Below are 14,412 nucleotides of genomic sequence, written 5' to 3' on the forward strand. Positions count from 1 at the left end.
TCTTATCAAGTCATAATTAGTTATTATGGGAAATAATTAACTTTCTTACCCCCTTGATTCTGTTCCCAGCAAATGCGGCATCCGCTTTTATCAACAACAAACTAATTTTTTCACAATGAAATATTTTACATAAAAAGGATTTTTAACTATGTAATAAAATGTATACAAACTAAAAATATGGGGTAGATACAAAAAAATATCTTCAATATGATAGATTGATATGATAGATTGGATTTCAAATGATAAAACACAACTTGAATTTTCCAATATTGTGATTAAAATTAACATGGAAAGATGCACAGATTAAATATGTTTGGGCCATAAAAACTGCTTTTTGGTTTGTAATTGAGTAGATAGAGCTTAAGTATTTTCATTCAGAAAAATAAATTTTGTGTGTGTTTGATAATTTGACATGAAATCTTATTTAAGCTTCTGTGAAGTCTCTGGTAGTAGACATAATGCTAGTAAGCCCAATTGGATTCAGACCCATGCAAAAATGGTTTAAAAGTCAATTCAGAAAAACAGTGAACAGTTACTACTGCAGTGCTCTTAAGAACACTGCAGTTGCTTACAAGAATATATGTTAGATCAGACATGTCAAACTCATGACATCACATTACATCACGCAACGTATCGGGACAGTTTTGCCATTGCCGGCAATGGAGTGGGCGCGGCTTCCACATGACGCGTCTGGCCCACAGGCCGGCAGCTTGACATCCCTGTGTTAGATGATAAGGCTGCTCCCTAAACTAATGAAAACTTTGGATAAGCAAACACTTACATGAATCTTGCATATTTTAAGTGAATAGTATCTTTGAATTCATTGTCAAACCGCACTATTGATCATATTCACAAGTTGAGGAATAAGCTATCTAATGAAATACAGAGCGTTTCAAGAGCCTTTTTTCAATAGACAACAAATAATGGCCAAGTCCTGGCCTAACAAACACAATCAAGATTACCTAACCTCCTATTACTTAGTTATGCAGTCATGTGGTGTTTCACCTCATCGCTTAGCAATAGAAAGTCTAGTCCCAATTAGGATTGTTAGCTGAGGACTCTCTGGGCTTATATTGTAAATTTTTTCTATCAGTTTCACTTTCAGAAGCTTTTGTTACTAAATCCTTGACATATTGCTAAAGTAATTTGTAGAAGTACTGCTGAAAAAAATAATATTAAAGCTATCAACATATATATCTGGTCTTTGGATATTTCTGGATGACTGCATATGTTTGTTAAAATATTTTTGGGTAACCAGCATTAATTGGCAAGGTTTAGCTTGAATTTTTTTTTTTAATTTTGCTAATCTTGGAAAATATTTTGATTTTTCTACATGCTTTTGGAGCTGTAAAATATAGCCTAGTTCCACATTTTGTAATTTGACTGTTGAAACAATAAGTATCAGAACTCAGTTCTTATTTTAGTATTAGGTTCCAAGATTGGAGAATACAAAGGAGTACAGTTCTAATATACCATATCATTATAGTCCAGAGAGATTTTTCATGTACTAGTTAAAATAATTTTATATCCATTTCTCTTGGCTTTCCTTACTCTATCCAGTAACTTTTCAAGTGCTATAATTTCTTTTTACCATTATCTAATATGACCAGGATAGAGTATGTTACCTTATAAATTGTCCTTTTATTAATCTGGTAATGATGAGTAATATATATTACACTATCTTGCCAGTTTTCTTTTCTGGTATTCTGGAATCTAGAACAAAGATGAAGAGTTTATTCTTCTGCTGAATTATTTTTTTTGGCTCATATTAATTTTGGAATATTTCATTCCCTAGATCTGTTTTCTGTCTCCAGGGATCAAGATGCAACTAACTTCCCGTGCAGCTTTGTTGGCTTCCCTCTCTACTTTTTTTCTCCCACTTATGTCCGTGGCCAAGTTCAAATACTTCAACTCTTACGACCACTCATCACCTTATTTTGAAGCATAAATCCTTACATTCTTGTTCCTCATGGGTCAGGCAGCTTCCTCCCATGAGCACTAAACTGAACGACAAAGTTTTATGTTTTTTTAGGCTTACCATATGATGTGATGATTGCAAGGCAAATTCCCTAATTCTTTGAAGTGTCTCATAATGATCCTAGATTTCCCCCCCCCCACAGGGTAGAAAAATATACTGGAGGACTGTAAAAAAGGAGTGCACATTTATGCAGCTTTTTCTAATGAGTGTTGGCACTTTCCTGTTTGAGCTACCCATTGCAAAACGGTAACCTAAACTTTACATAATTTATTCTTGGAATACAGAATACAAATAGTGCTGGATTTTAAAGCAATGTGCCCTAGAAGTTTTACTTAGAAAATCAGCAATCAAGTTCTGGTTACTTCTTGATAAAATCTGGCTACATTTTGACTTGTAGATGGTTTTCTACAGCACTGTTTACATCTGGACACAAAACCTTGGTGACATAGAAGCCGATCACCATTAAGCTGATGTTTTACAGTGGCAATTATATAATAGGGTGGGTATTGGCCCATAATTCCCAGAGAAACACTAGTACTGGTAATAAAAGGAGTTTTTAAAATAGAAAACAGGTTGGTGCTATTATTAGGTTGACTCAGCCTTCCATCCTTCCGAGGTAGGTAAAATGAGGACCCAGATTGTTGGGGGCAATTAAGCTGACTTTGTAATAATGCCGCTGGGGGGGCAAAAGCCCTAATAAGCAGGCATATACATAAAATGAAGGCTACTGCTAAGCTTGTAAGCCGCCCTGAGTCTTCGGAGAAGGGCGGGATATAAATGGAATTAAAATAAAAATAAAATTACAGCAAAGAATATATATGTCTACATTATCATGCTTCAGCTACAGATACTTGTCGATAGATTTAACATCATAGTGTGTCGTATGCACAAACTGACATATAATATTCTTTTTTTTGCCTTTCATACTTTCATGCAAATGTTTGTTTTCTCCAGGTCTATGGTGGTGACACAGTCTTAATTTGTGTTGTGTCGCCACTGGTAAGGAAATCATTATTCTGATGGCATGAACACAAAGAAAGGGAGCCAATCATGCAGTAGAAGATTATGATCTTTAAGGAGGAACAGAATTACCAAGATGAAATAGACGAGTTAATTATTTTATTTCTTGATTAATTTTGATAATTATGCTTTTTAAAAGAAAATGTTATGAATATTTAGTTTTAAATATATAATACTTTACATAGAGGGAAAAATAATATATTTTAAAGATTTGTGTATCAAAAGGAAATCGAAATACAAGTCTTTTTGAACACTAAGAACTATTATGGAAATCTTGTGTTCACTGTTCTTTATACGAGATTTAATTAAACTTGCTTGCACATCATAACTGCTTAGGCATCTCTATGTGGATAGATCTAAAGCCAGAACAGCTCATTGTTTACAGTGCTCTGTTGCTCTTTCAGCAAAAGTTGGGCCATTGTGATATTTATCTGAATTCAAACAAGGCTAATTAAAAGAGCTGCTGACAGTTGTTGTGATCTGACGTTGAGTGGAGCTTGATGGTCATTATGGGTAAATAATGAACCAAGCCTGCAAATGTAGCAGCTGCCAACTTGGGATAGAAAAACAGTTATTGCTACCCAATTTAAAGATCTGTTGACTGCTTCTCTTTTTTCTCTATAGATCTTCTGCAGAAATTTAATACTATCAGATGTTGCATTTGTCATTGCAGGTCTTATAGAAGTATACTATGATTTTCTCCCTTAAATATTTAATTTACATAATTGTTAGCTTTCAGAATTTACTTTTTCTGATTGGAAGCTTAATAATTTCTCCTAGGAGAAAGATTTGGTCAACAATTATAATTGCATGTTGTTATGTTTTTTATATATTTTGATATAATGGAAATATTCAACTGGCTACTTTTTTCTTTGAATATAATTCCAGCACTGTTTTTAGAAGAATATAATTGTGTCCCATTGATAACTAATTATAATAACTAGCAGCTTTTTTTAATGATATGACAACATACTCCCACAGTGTTAATACAAACTCTGAACATATTTTTTTTTCCTTTAAAGTTTTGGCCATAATAGTGAAGTGAGAAATATTATAATCTTCAACCCTGCTTGTCAGCACTGACAAATTGTTGGTGTTCATTAAAAATACATCATCACTTTGTCATGTTTTCCCATGTCCCATTAGCAAGCAGCAAGGCTATAGTAAAGGAAATAGGTAGAAAGAGACTATAATCATTGATGAATCTAAATTTCTTACAACTCTAGATTTAAAAATTTATCCAAGAAATGTAAAAGTCCCACTGAACCATCGTATTTATGCCTGCAGTGCTTAGTGCAACTATTCAACATTTATTTTGGCTGTCATTATTAAAGGTAATACAGATTATATGTAATGTAAAAAAGCATGTTTGTGCATAGTACATAATATAGCAAAATTAGAAATTTTGCTGAAAAGAAGTGATCTCAAATGTGTCCCAAAAAACAAACTCTTCACTGAGAAATAATGATGAAAAAAATTTTGTTTAAGAGACTTTCTGTTTCAAGGGAAAATTAACTTTAATTTTACTGTTGTGAGAACCATCATTTTTGTATATGTATAAAAAGTATATTTGCATAAATGCCCAAATGAGACGAGCATAAATTGCTGGTTTTCGTTCTGTGTGAAACCACCATACATTAAAGAGGTTATGTTGTGCTACTTTACATTAAACCAAATCACCTCTGAAACATGTGTAGAGCCATTCATCTGTGTCACTAAAACCCAAGAGAGTGGCTGATATCGACTTTGAAACTGAACCAGTGATCACTTACAAATCAAACATGGCATGCTCTAAACCGATTGTGCACGGCAATCTTTTCTGAGAAAAGACAACTAATTGAACATGATAAAGTGTAAAGTTAATTAACGCTCTTAAATTTGTTGATTACTTTTCACAGGATTATATTGTTCTTTTGGATAGCAGCTTTCTGTCCCAGCTGTCCCCTTTTTAGCTGAATGTCTTTGGTGAACAATAGAGACACCATAACAAGTCATAAATGGTCCCTGTGACAGCAGACCCTGTGAGGCAGCATCTGTAGAAAATGATTAAAACAATTGCGTTTTAAAGGTAGTTCACACAGCAGCCTGGTCCCCTTAGCCCTCTCCTTTATCTCATTTTAGGATAGATTGTTTAAAACATTTAACCACATATTAGTACATGTTTGTACATTTAATGATTTACTGGAAGAATGAAATAACCTTTAAATAGTGTTTTGGAACATACTTTTTCAGCACAAAATGTGTATCATCACACATTTGAATAAAAAAACTTATGTATGTATTTTACAGTTTAGTAATGTGTAAGCAAGGATTAGATCTGGACCATATTACACATTAATTCCTCAAGCATAATACTAATTACTTCATTTCAGTGTTTATGTTTCATTGTTGATTTCCTTGTGCAAAATGTTTGGATAAGTAATGACATAATTGCAATTGTACTTAGAAAGGAGTAGGTTGTTATTTATAAACAGTAATATAATATTTATTTTAATAAACTGTTTGCAAAAGTGTTACCACCATCATATACTTTCTTTGGCTTCCACAAGCGTAGCAAAGAGAACTTCTTTAATCTCCTTTTATGTAGCATTGCAAAGAATTAAAATTTATTTCCATTTCTTGCTTTTTCCTATAACGTATGCTCAAAACTAGACTAAAACATTAATTTTCAGCCCATTTCAAAAGAGGCTTATGGATATTGCCTTTCCAAGAAAACAATTCAGGTAGTATTTAATGTATGTGACTCCTTTTAAGGTTAAAATTAATAGGAATATCAGTGTGACCTAAGATTGGATCAGGAAATCATTCCAGTTTAGTTTTATTGTGGCATTTGTTTAAAAAAATACCTAAGCAAATTTCCATGATGAATTTTGACAAGCTGACTTGTTCCAAAAACTAGCTAAAAAATTGACACGTTAATTTTAAATACAATTTGATAGTTCTTAACAAAATCTGTTCCTAGGCACATTTTAAGACCCACATAATATTTGTTGGAAATATGTCATTATCATGGAACCTCCTTTTTATTACTAACCTGCTACTGAAGTAGGCTGAAGAGAAAGCAAAGTTATTCATGGAGAAGTGTTTTTCCATGGGAAAAATGGAAGACTTCCTATGTGAACATCCTATGTTGTATGCAGAAATCGTCTTGAAAGGTCAGTGACCTATTGGGTTCAAGCTGACCTGTTGTAAGACTGTCCCTTTCCATTTAGCTTCTGTGATTCTTACGCCATTTTTTCTCTGTCTGCTAGACAGACAGATGAGCAGTCTTTTGGAGGAGGTGAAATGAGGAGGTGGACTAGAGTTACCAACCTAACAAAAGACTAATATATTACTATTCTTATAGATAAGTAGAGACTTAGGCACCAATGACATTTATTCTTCAGATTGATCATTTATTGTATAAATGCTATCATGATATGCATAGGATCTTATTTCTCTCTCGTCACATATATTAAAAAGTAAATGTTTTCCATTAAGTTTAAAAAGAATTCAAAAATTATATTAGGGCAGCATCTTCATAAAGCAAAAACAATTACCAAATAATATGGAAGAGGGTTAATAATTTGACATCAAATTTCTGTCCAAGGACTAGGCAAAAGGAGTTAAGATACGGACATGGAAAGTCACTGGCGCTATTTGATGGCTCCATGTCTTATGATCAGAAAGTGACCAGTGGCAAAAGGGAAAATGTGCTATATAGAGAAGAGGATAAGGCTGAATTCTAATGAGCCGAGCTGAAAGTTGGTTTTTAAGTTTGTTTCCCCCTCTTGTTCTTATTACTGCTGCTGCTTAAATTTTTATCCTTTACACTGTTGGGAAGTCACAACTAACCACTTAGCTAACCACTCTTCCAGCTTCATTTCTGTGGTGCAAAAAATATCCTGTGGGAGTGATGCTATTCAAAGTGGCATGTTTTTGTATATCATGGATGTATGGATAAGCCTTTTTAAAAAAATCAAAACACAGCTTTTCCCTGGGTCTGGGGACCATTATTACGGCTGTGTGAGCAGGCAGAATTGAGGCATTTGGCCATATCCTAGCTTTCTAATCTCTTCAAGATTGCTTGGGAAGAGATAGGATTAAGCTTTCCTCCTTGCAGACGTCATTTCATCCCTCCCATTTCCAGTCCTGCTTCAGTGTATTCATTTCCCTCTTAATGATAGCATGCCACAACTAAAAATACCACAGCTATTGAACTTGAGGTAGAAAGAGGGTTTGTAGCAAGACCTATAATAAAGAATCAGTACACAGGCATGCAGCATAAAGATAAATTCAAAGATTAAATCCTGGATTTTCATCAAATAACATACCCTGTGATGGGCTTCTTTTAAAATTCTGGAAATTGCAAACTGGCTATCTGTCAGGCTTCATTCAGCCAGACCATTACTTGAATGTGAAGACAAACAAGCGGAGATTCAAGTACACAGTTCTTTGATAAACTACTTTTATTACAGATACTAGGAAAGGCTTAGAGCCGGAAATTGCCAACTGTAAGACTCAAGCCGTATCTGCCTGTCTATCTCCAGTTCATATCTTAGATCTACACTATGTGGCCCAGCAGACTGAGAGCTGTTAATTTCTCTGTGGGAGAACCAGTTGACAACTATGTACTGTTATTGCCGCAGACCTACCTCATCTCGGGCTTTTCATCTGACCTCATTTCTTCTCACACACCCTTGTCATGTTAAAAAAAATTGCTTGAAAGAGGTTGGCCAGCACTTTGAAGTAGAACAATGCCTTTGGCTGTAAGTAATTGAATAACATCTAGATTCAGAGTGATTGGAGAAGTTCCATGGAGAATTGTGAATTTTGGTGATTTAACAATACAGTGGATACATCAAAAAGCCTATTTTCTATCCTGATTTAAGTTTGTAAGACCCAGGAACTTTGTGGAAAAGCAATGACTCTATGGGTACACAAACAGTACCCAATTGGTAAAGACTATTTATAATATTTAATGTTGGAGAGTTTCTGTTAACTTTTAATTCCTATTAGTAGGAGGTCAGGATACAACATTTGTAGCAAATGCCATTGTAACAATGCCTTATAAAAAGGAGAATGTGTGAATAAACTCTTCCTTCCATTAAAAAGTGACATTATCTGCTGTTAGATGACTTGTCGCGGTGGACTGCTGTTATCTGCTGTTAGATGGCAATCTACTGTGATAGTCATCTAATCTTAAGTTAGTTTTCATTTCACAAATAAACTCACTAGTGCATTTTTTTCATCTGAAATGGAATTTCTGACATTTTTTACTATTTTCAAAGATACCTGTAGTAATATGCCTATGTGAGTGTGTGTGTGTCTGTAAATGAGTATGTATGTATGTGTATACGTGTGTGTGTGTGTGTGTGTGTGTGTGTAGAGAAAGAGAAACCATTAAACTAACCAAAGAGATAGATATCGTTGTAAGCTGCAGAGAAATCTAAAGATTTAATATCTAAGTAAACGTATAAAGGATTGGACCAAAAAAGATAGTGATGAGAGCTGTTTTAATTTCATTCCCGTACAGATGATAAGCACAAGGAAAGTTTCAAATGGGGTGATGTGAAAAGAAGCTTAAAAATCATTAATGACTATGTTATTCTTAATTTAATGGTAGGTGTTGGAGCTGCTCGTTCAGGAAATCTTACCTTCATGGTCGGGGGAGTAGAGCAGGAATTTGATGCTGCAAAAGAGCTGCTCACATGTATGGGTTCCAATGTGGTCTATTGTGGAGAAGTTGGAACTGGACAGGTAAATGCAGATCATTCCTAGGCATGTTATAAGCTTTAGTGTCTCTTCCCTTTCACATTGCATTAATGTGCTTCATAAGGCAAAGATACCTCCCAAACTTACTGAAATTTACTTTCAAACTGAAATTCTTCATTAAACTGGTAATTAATTGACATTTGTTCTATCCTCTCTCCACTTCCAGTAAGATATACTACTGTAGCCCTGTTTAAAATGCCACCTAATCTGAAGCATAGGTAAGAAAACTGAAACTTTTCTGGTGAGTTTGTAGGGCTCACATGCAAATTTCATATACAAAATGCAGTTTTGCATTTTCTTGCAGACATTTTTGTCTTTTTCAGTGTGCTGCGGGCAAGTATCACATTGTTTTTCTTTCAGTTGTATTTGTGATTTAGTTGTTTAGAAGGTAGGTATGTAGATGTAGTATTCTAGAAGTTTGATTGCAACTACTCAAATCAACTACTCAAACCCATCAAACTGTTCATGTTAAAATTAGAGTACAGCAGCCTCTGGAGGGCTACATATCAGCCATCTGTATTCTGATTGTTACTTAACAATAATTTTGCTTAGATTTACTGAAAAGCATCTTATACAATTTCTGAATGAATAAGAAAAAAGAGGAAAGTCCTAAAGTAGTTCATAAATCAACTAGTGTATGCAAAGTGATTTGTCATAAGAGAAATTCTCCGTCTCCTTTGGCAACCTGAAATAATATAAAATGAAAAATAAACTAAGTTACCAAAACAAAAATGTGTACCATTACATATAAAATGCACATTTTCTGCCTTTCTTAGTCCCTTTTATTATATACGACTGAACTCATGTTTATCAAATCTCATGATGTTTTCAACTCCTTGGGTTTTCATTAAGTAGGAAATTTGTAATCCAAGGTCAAATGCAGCACCAAATCGTGTGTGTCTCCCCTAGAATACTATCCAACTATATTGTCTAAAACCTGCTAGAAAATAGATTTGAAATCTTGTGTATGTATCTGCTTTGTGTTATCATGCTGCTGCTCTGCTTTGTCACCACAAAACATCTTAAACACAGTCGTAATAACCAAAGGGTGTCCACCCCAACTTAGTTTATGAACAATGTTTTGTTATGGCTTGCCAACTCTACTCATTTTAGGCTGGTTCTTAAATGGTGGCATCATTGAGATTAGGAATATTGCAGTGTTTTTACATTATTTTGTTTAAAATTGCACTGAAAAATACAAGTTTTTAATAGTAGTCTAACAAAACTATAATGCTATGAGTTGTTTGGGATGTAGTATGGGCACTTCTAACAAAACTATAATGCTATGAGTTGTTTGGGATGTAGTATGGGCACTTCTACATGACAGTATTTTTACTTCTGATGACCTATAACAATGGGCTGGTAACACAGTGAGCCATTCAACGGGCAAACAGGAGAATGCAAATATGGGATTTAGGTAGGGTCCCAGCCCCGATCTACAACAACTCTGAAGGAACAAAAGTTACCTTATCCTCAGTCCACACAAAAAAGGAAAAAAACTAATTGTTGTGTTTTCTACCTTGCCCAATGCCTGATATTTTCGTTATCTGATATGGGCATTCATGTGGCCCTTTACAAAATGTTCAGAGCTGTTGAGCTATGAAGATAAAGGCATATCTTCCTAGATAGAAATTCCCATTGAAAATTATGACATGCAGCAAGTTGATTTATTCAATAATGGCAATGATGATTGTAGGTTGCAACATACTTCGAAAATATAATGTTAACCTGACAAATATGTGGGGAGGAGGGGCAGAAGTTGGTAAGTGTGTTTATTTAAATAGGAAAAACCAGGGTAGGTTTTTTTCAATCAAAAAGAAAGAGTGAAACTGACCAGACAAATTAAGATTGCCTGTAGAAACAACATGACTTGCATTTTAAGTGTTTCAAATATACAATATTCTGTTTTAAGTTTGAAATGTTTTTTCAACCTTAAGACACTTCCAAAATGATACAAACAATTCATTTTGAAGGCAGAACAGCTGCTTTTACTTGAAAATGGTACAATTGAATATGAAATTATTTGTATACCTCTGGTTGCTTATGAAATATACTAGCCTAAAATCAAAAACAAGAATTAAGTGTTCTAACAGCACAGATTAGAGAGAAGAAAAATTGGTTGCTTAGTAGGTCAGGGTAAGGCACAACATGACACAAATGCCTGATCAGCTCAAATGATACAAGTATTACTGGATAATTCTGCTAAAGACATATGTAAGAAGGCTCTAAATGAAGATGTTTGGTAGTGATGACCCATTGAAACCTCTTTTGCTGGGCAGCCTCTACCAAAAGATAATAATTGTGATTTCAAGAGCTTTTCATGACTATTATTGGTTAATTTAAGTGACATAAAATTTTGAAAACCTATTTTGTTTTGAAAACTACACCACACATTCCCCCAAACCTAGGAAACGTTGCAGTTGAGTGCAGGTGAGCATTTATGTGACCCCCCCAAAAGATTGCCAATCTGTGTTCTATAGAGTGGTTATGGAACAAAAAATTCTATATATTATTAAAAACTCTTGCTGTTATTAGCATTAACTACATTAGACAAAATGGTCTATCCTAGAGCAAGAATTTGTGTAGCAAAGTGCCTCAAATGGGATGACGTAGACAGTTCTTCCAAAATCTGGGACCCATGACTCCTGAAGGAATTTGAAAAATTGTGACTGCTTCAGACTACTGTTATAGTTGGGCTGGTGATAAAATTATCTTGGTAAAATAATTTTCATTTTGGTAAAATTATCTTCATTTTGAATGTGATAGTTTCCTAACCACTCTTGCTATTCCTCACTCCCTCCCCCATCCAACAGCAAGGAATTGATGCATCATGTGTCTTTTAAAGAAGCAACAACTTTAAGGTGCCTAGAAAGGCTTGTATATTTTTACATACTTGTACATGTATTTATATCCTATCTTTGTTCAGAATTCAAGGCACAAATATAGTGCTCCATTCTCTTATATTTCTTCACAACCCTGAGAGTGGGTTGGGTAGAAAGTCACTAAGTGAGGTGCTATGGCTACAGAGTGGGTAGAAATTGGATCTTTATGATGGCAGACAAATATAGTAGCCACTATACTTTAGTCTTTGCCAACCAATCCTGTTTCATTTTACAGCTGTTTCCTACTCTGAAATTAAGTGTAGACCAGCACCTTCTTTCAGGTGCTAGAGGTCAAGTAGGCTGGCCCTGTCCTAGCCCTTGGGGGGATCATGTGATCCTATTTTTAACAGCTTCCTACAACTCAGTAGAGAATCTGGCAGGAAATTTTAAACTGTTCTGATGAGAAAAGTAACATACAACATTGTGGCAGAAATAATTAAATTAAAATGAAATATGATCAGCATAATTATGTCATGGGGAAAGAGAGGGGGATGTCATGGTCAAGAGATGACACCAAACTTATCATCAAAGGATGGGACCAGGGAGATGAGAAATGGAATATGAAAGTGCTGTACATCTCTAGAATCACAAGGAAGGATACATAATGAGGAGACAAGAAAAGTTGGAGGAGCAAAGGAAAGATCAGCTCAAGAATTATGTGACAAACTAATTTGCAAAAGTTCCCTAATGTTATAATATCCGCAGTGAATCAAGCAAAATGCATGACTTGTGTAATGTAATATTTCTGCTGATATTGGTGCCATGTACAAAATCTGTCCTCACTTTCATGATTTTTATGTATTAAGGGAAAGGTCAGGACAGACAATTTGAAACTACCTAATTAACTCCTCAATTTACCCTGTTGCAAACTAATTCAAGAAAAATATTAGACAATATAAGTGCCTCTCCCAAGTGACATTCTTTGGTGCCAAGAAGCCCTTCCAGCAAGGAATTAATGGAAACCTGTGACTGACTATTCAAGGGCAAGTCCATCGTTTTATTGGATATTTAATGCCAGACTTCAACCAACAATCCAGATTTATTCAGGTTTACTTCATGGATCCTTAAGACAGTGTAGAAATGAGATTGTGAAATTATACAAAGGAGAGGAGGGCAAGGGAAGGGAAGGGAAGGGGAAGGAAGGCTTCCAATGTTCCCTGCTGGTTTCTCACAAAGAAACTCAATGGGGAAGTCAGTAGAATATTGGAAGTCACTTCTGCTCCCACTACTTTTCTGCCCATCCTTGACATTCTGTTTTTGTTTGTTTGTTTGTTTAGGTAAGAAAATATTCTTAAAACAATAATACAGCAGGGCATGGGTTGACTAGTTTCTAATAAAATTAGGCTCCTCAGAGATCATTATGTGTAAATTTGAGAAATTTATGAGTTATTGCATTTATTTTCAGGCTGCAAAAATCTGCAATAATATGCTGTTAGGCATCAGTATGATTGGAACTGCTGAGACCATGAATCTTGGAATCAGGTGTGTTGAATTTTACATTTGCTTTATCTTGATTACATTTAAGTGACTAACCCTTTTATATAAAATAATGTTTTAGAAATATAGAGTAGTAAACATAGCACAAGTTTAGTATTTCATATTTTTTAAAACCATTATTAAGTTATAAATTTCAATGAACAGGGACATTCTTTACAGGGCTACAAAATAAAAGTACATTTTCATTTTGATAGAATATATATACTAACTCCTTTTCCTTATTATCAGATGAAACATGTAGCTCTGTTTAGGTCACATACTGTTCATGCATGTATTATAATCCATCAGGAACCAATCTTTTGAATGCAAGATTAGATTTAAGTTAAGCCTAATCCAGTTAAGGTACCCAGTTAAGCCAGTGTTGGGATTCAAATATGTGAACAACCAGTTCTCTGTGTGGATGCCACTTCTGGAAGTCCATTCTGGGCCTGGGCAACAAAAAATTAGCTACCAGTTCTGCCAAAGTGGGATAAACTGGCTAAATCCCACCACTGAGTTAAGCCAAGAACATTGCTCACAGGCTGTGTAGAGTCTGAACTATAGTCTTAACAGAGTTTACCAAAAAAAGTGCTTTAATAATTTCTTGCTATTGAAAACAAATTCAGGGAGTTTGATTAAAAAGTTATTGTTGTTAAATGGCTGGTTATATTTGCCAAAATACTTTTGCTTTCATTTATTTTTTTTCCATATAAATACATACATAATAAACATTTTAGTTTGAAATTTGTTGTTGGGTCCTATTTTTGGTGTCTGGATTTTCACAGCATGATTTTAGTACACTTATGCATATATCCTTTCAGCCACTTGCTAGAAACTGAACACATTACAATACTCTGAAGAATACTAAAGAATAAATATCTGGTTTGGCTTTATTTTTTTTTAAAGATACATGAATGTTATAAATACATGGAAACAGACATGCACCCAAAAGACAGGATAATGGATTCACATTTCTTCTTAATTACCATATCAAGATGCAGTTGTTTTATTGAATTGCCCTTGTCTCAGATGTTAGACTATCTTGACCTATTAAGTTGTCATGTTGTAATTGAGATAAAAGAGGAATTTGCTTTGCATCAGTGCTAATTGGTTTATCAATAACCTGTATCATTTACATTTTAAAATTGAGCTTCTGTAAGGTAGGAAAACGTATCTTTAACAAGCCATAACAAAACCCATAAGGTAGTTTACTGCTGCTGTAATTGAGAATTGTAAAGCTGTATCATAGTCAGTTTTAAGTCATAGTTTGCTTAATAAAAAAAATCAGTCACCTATGACCAG

General features: G+C 34.5%; 1 protein-coding gene across 1 annotated transcript in view; it reads left to right on the forward strand.

Annotated features, from left to right (window-relative positions):
• HIBADH (3-hydroxyisobutyrate dehydrogenase) overlaps positions 1–14,412 on the forward strand; it is an 80,248-nt gene that overhangs the window by 52,172 nt on the left and 13,664 nt on the right. Inside the window, exons 5-6 of the mRNA XM_081346511.1 lie at positions 8,604–8,737; positions 13,040–13,116. Of these exons, the coding sequence (XP_081202637.1) occupies positions 8,604–8,737; positions 13,040–13,116 (211 nt within the window). The remainder of the gene's footprint in view (positions 1–8,603; positions 8,738–13,039; positions 13,117–14,412) is intronic.

The sequence above is a fragment of the Vipera berus genome (genome assembly GCF_964194415.1).
Source record: "Vipera berus genome assembly, chromosome: Z".
NCBI lineage: Eukaryota > Metazoa > Chordata > Lepidosauria > Squamata > Viperidae > Vipera > Vipera berus.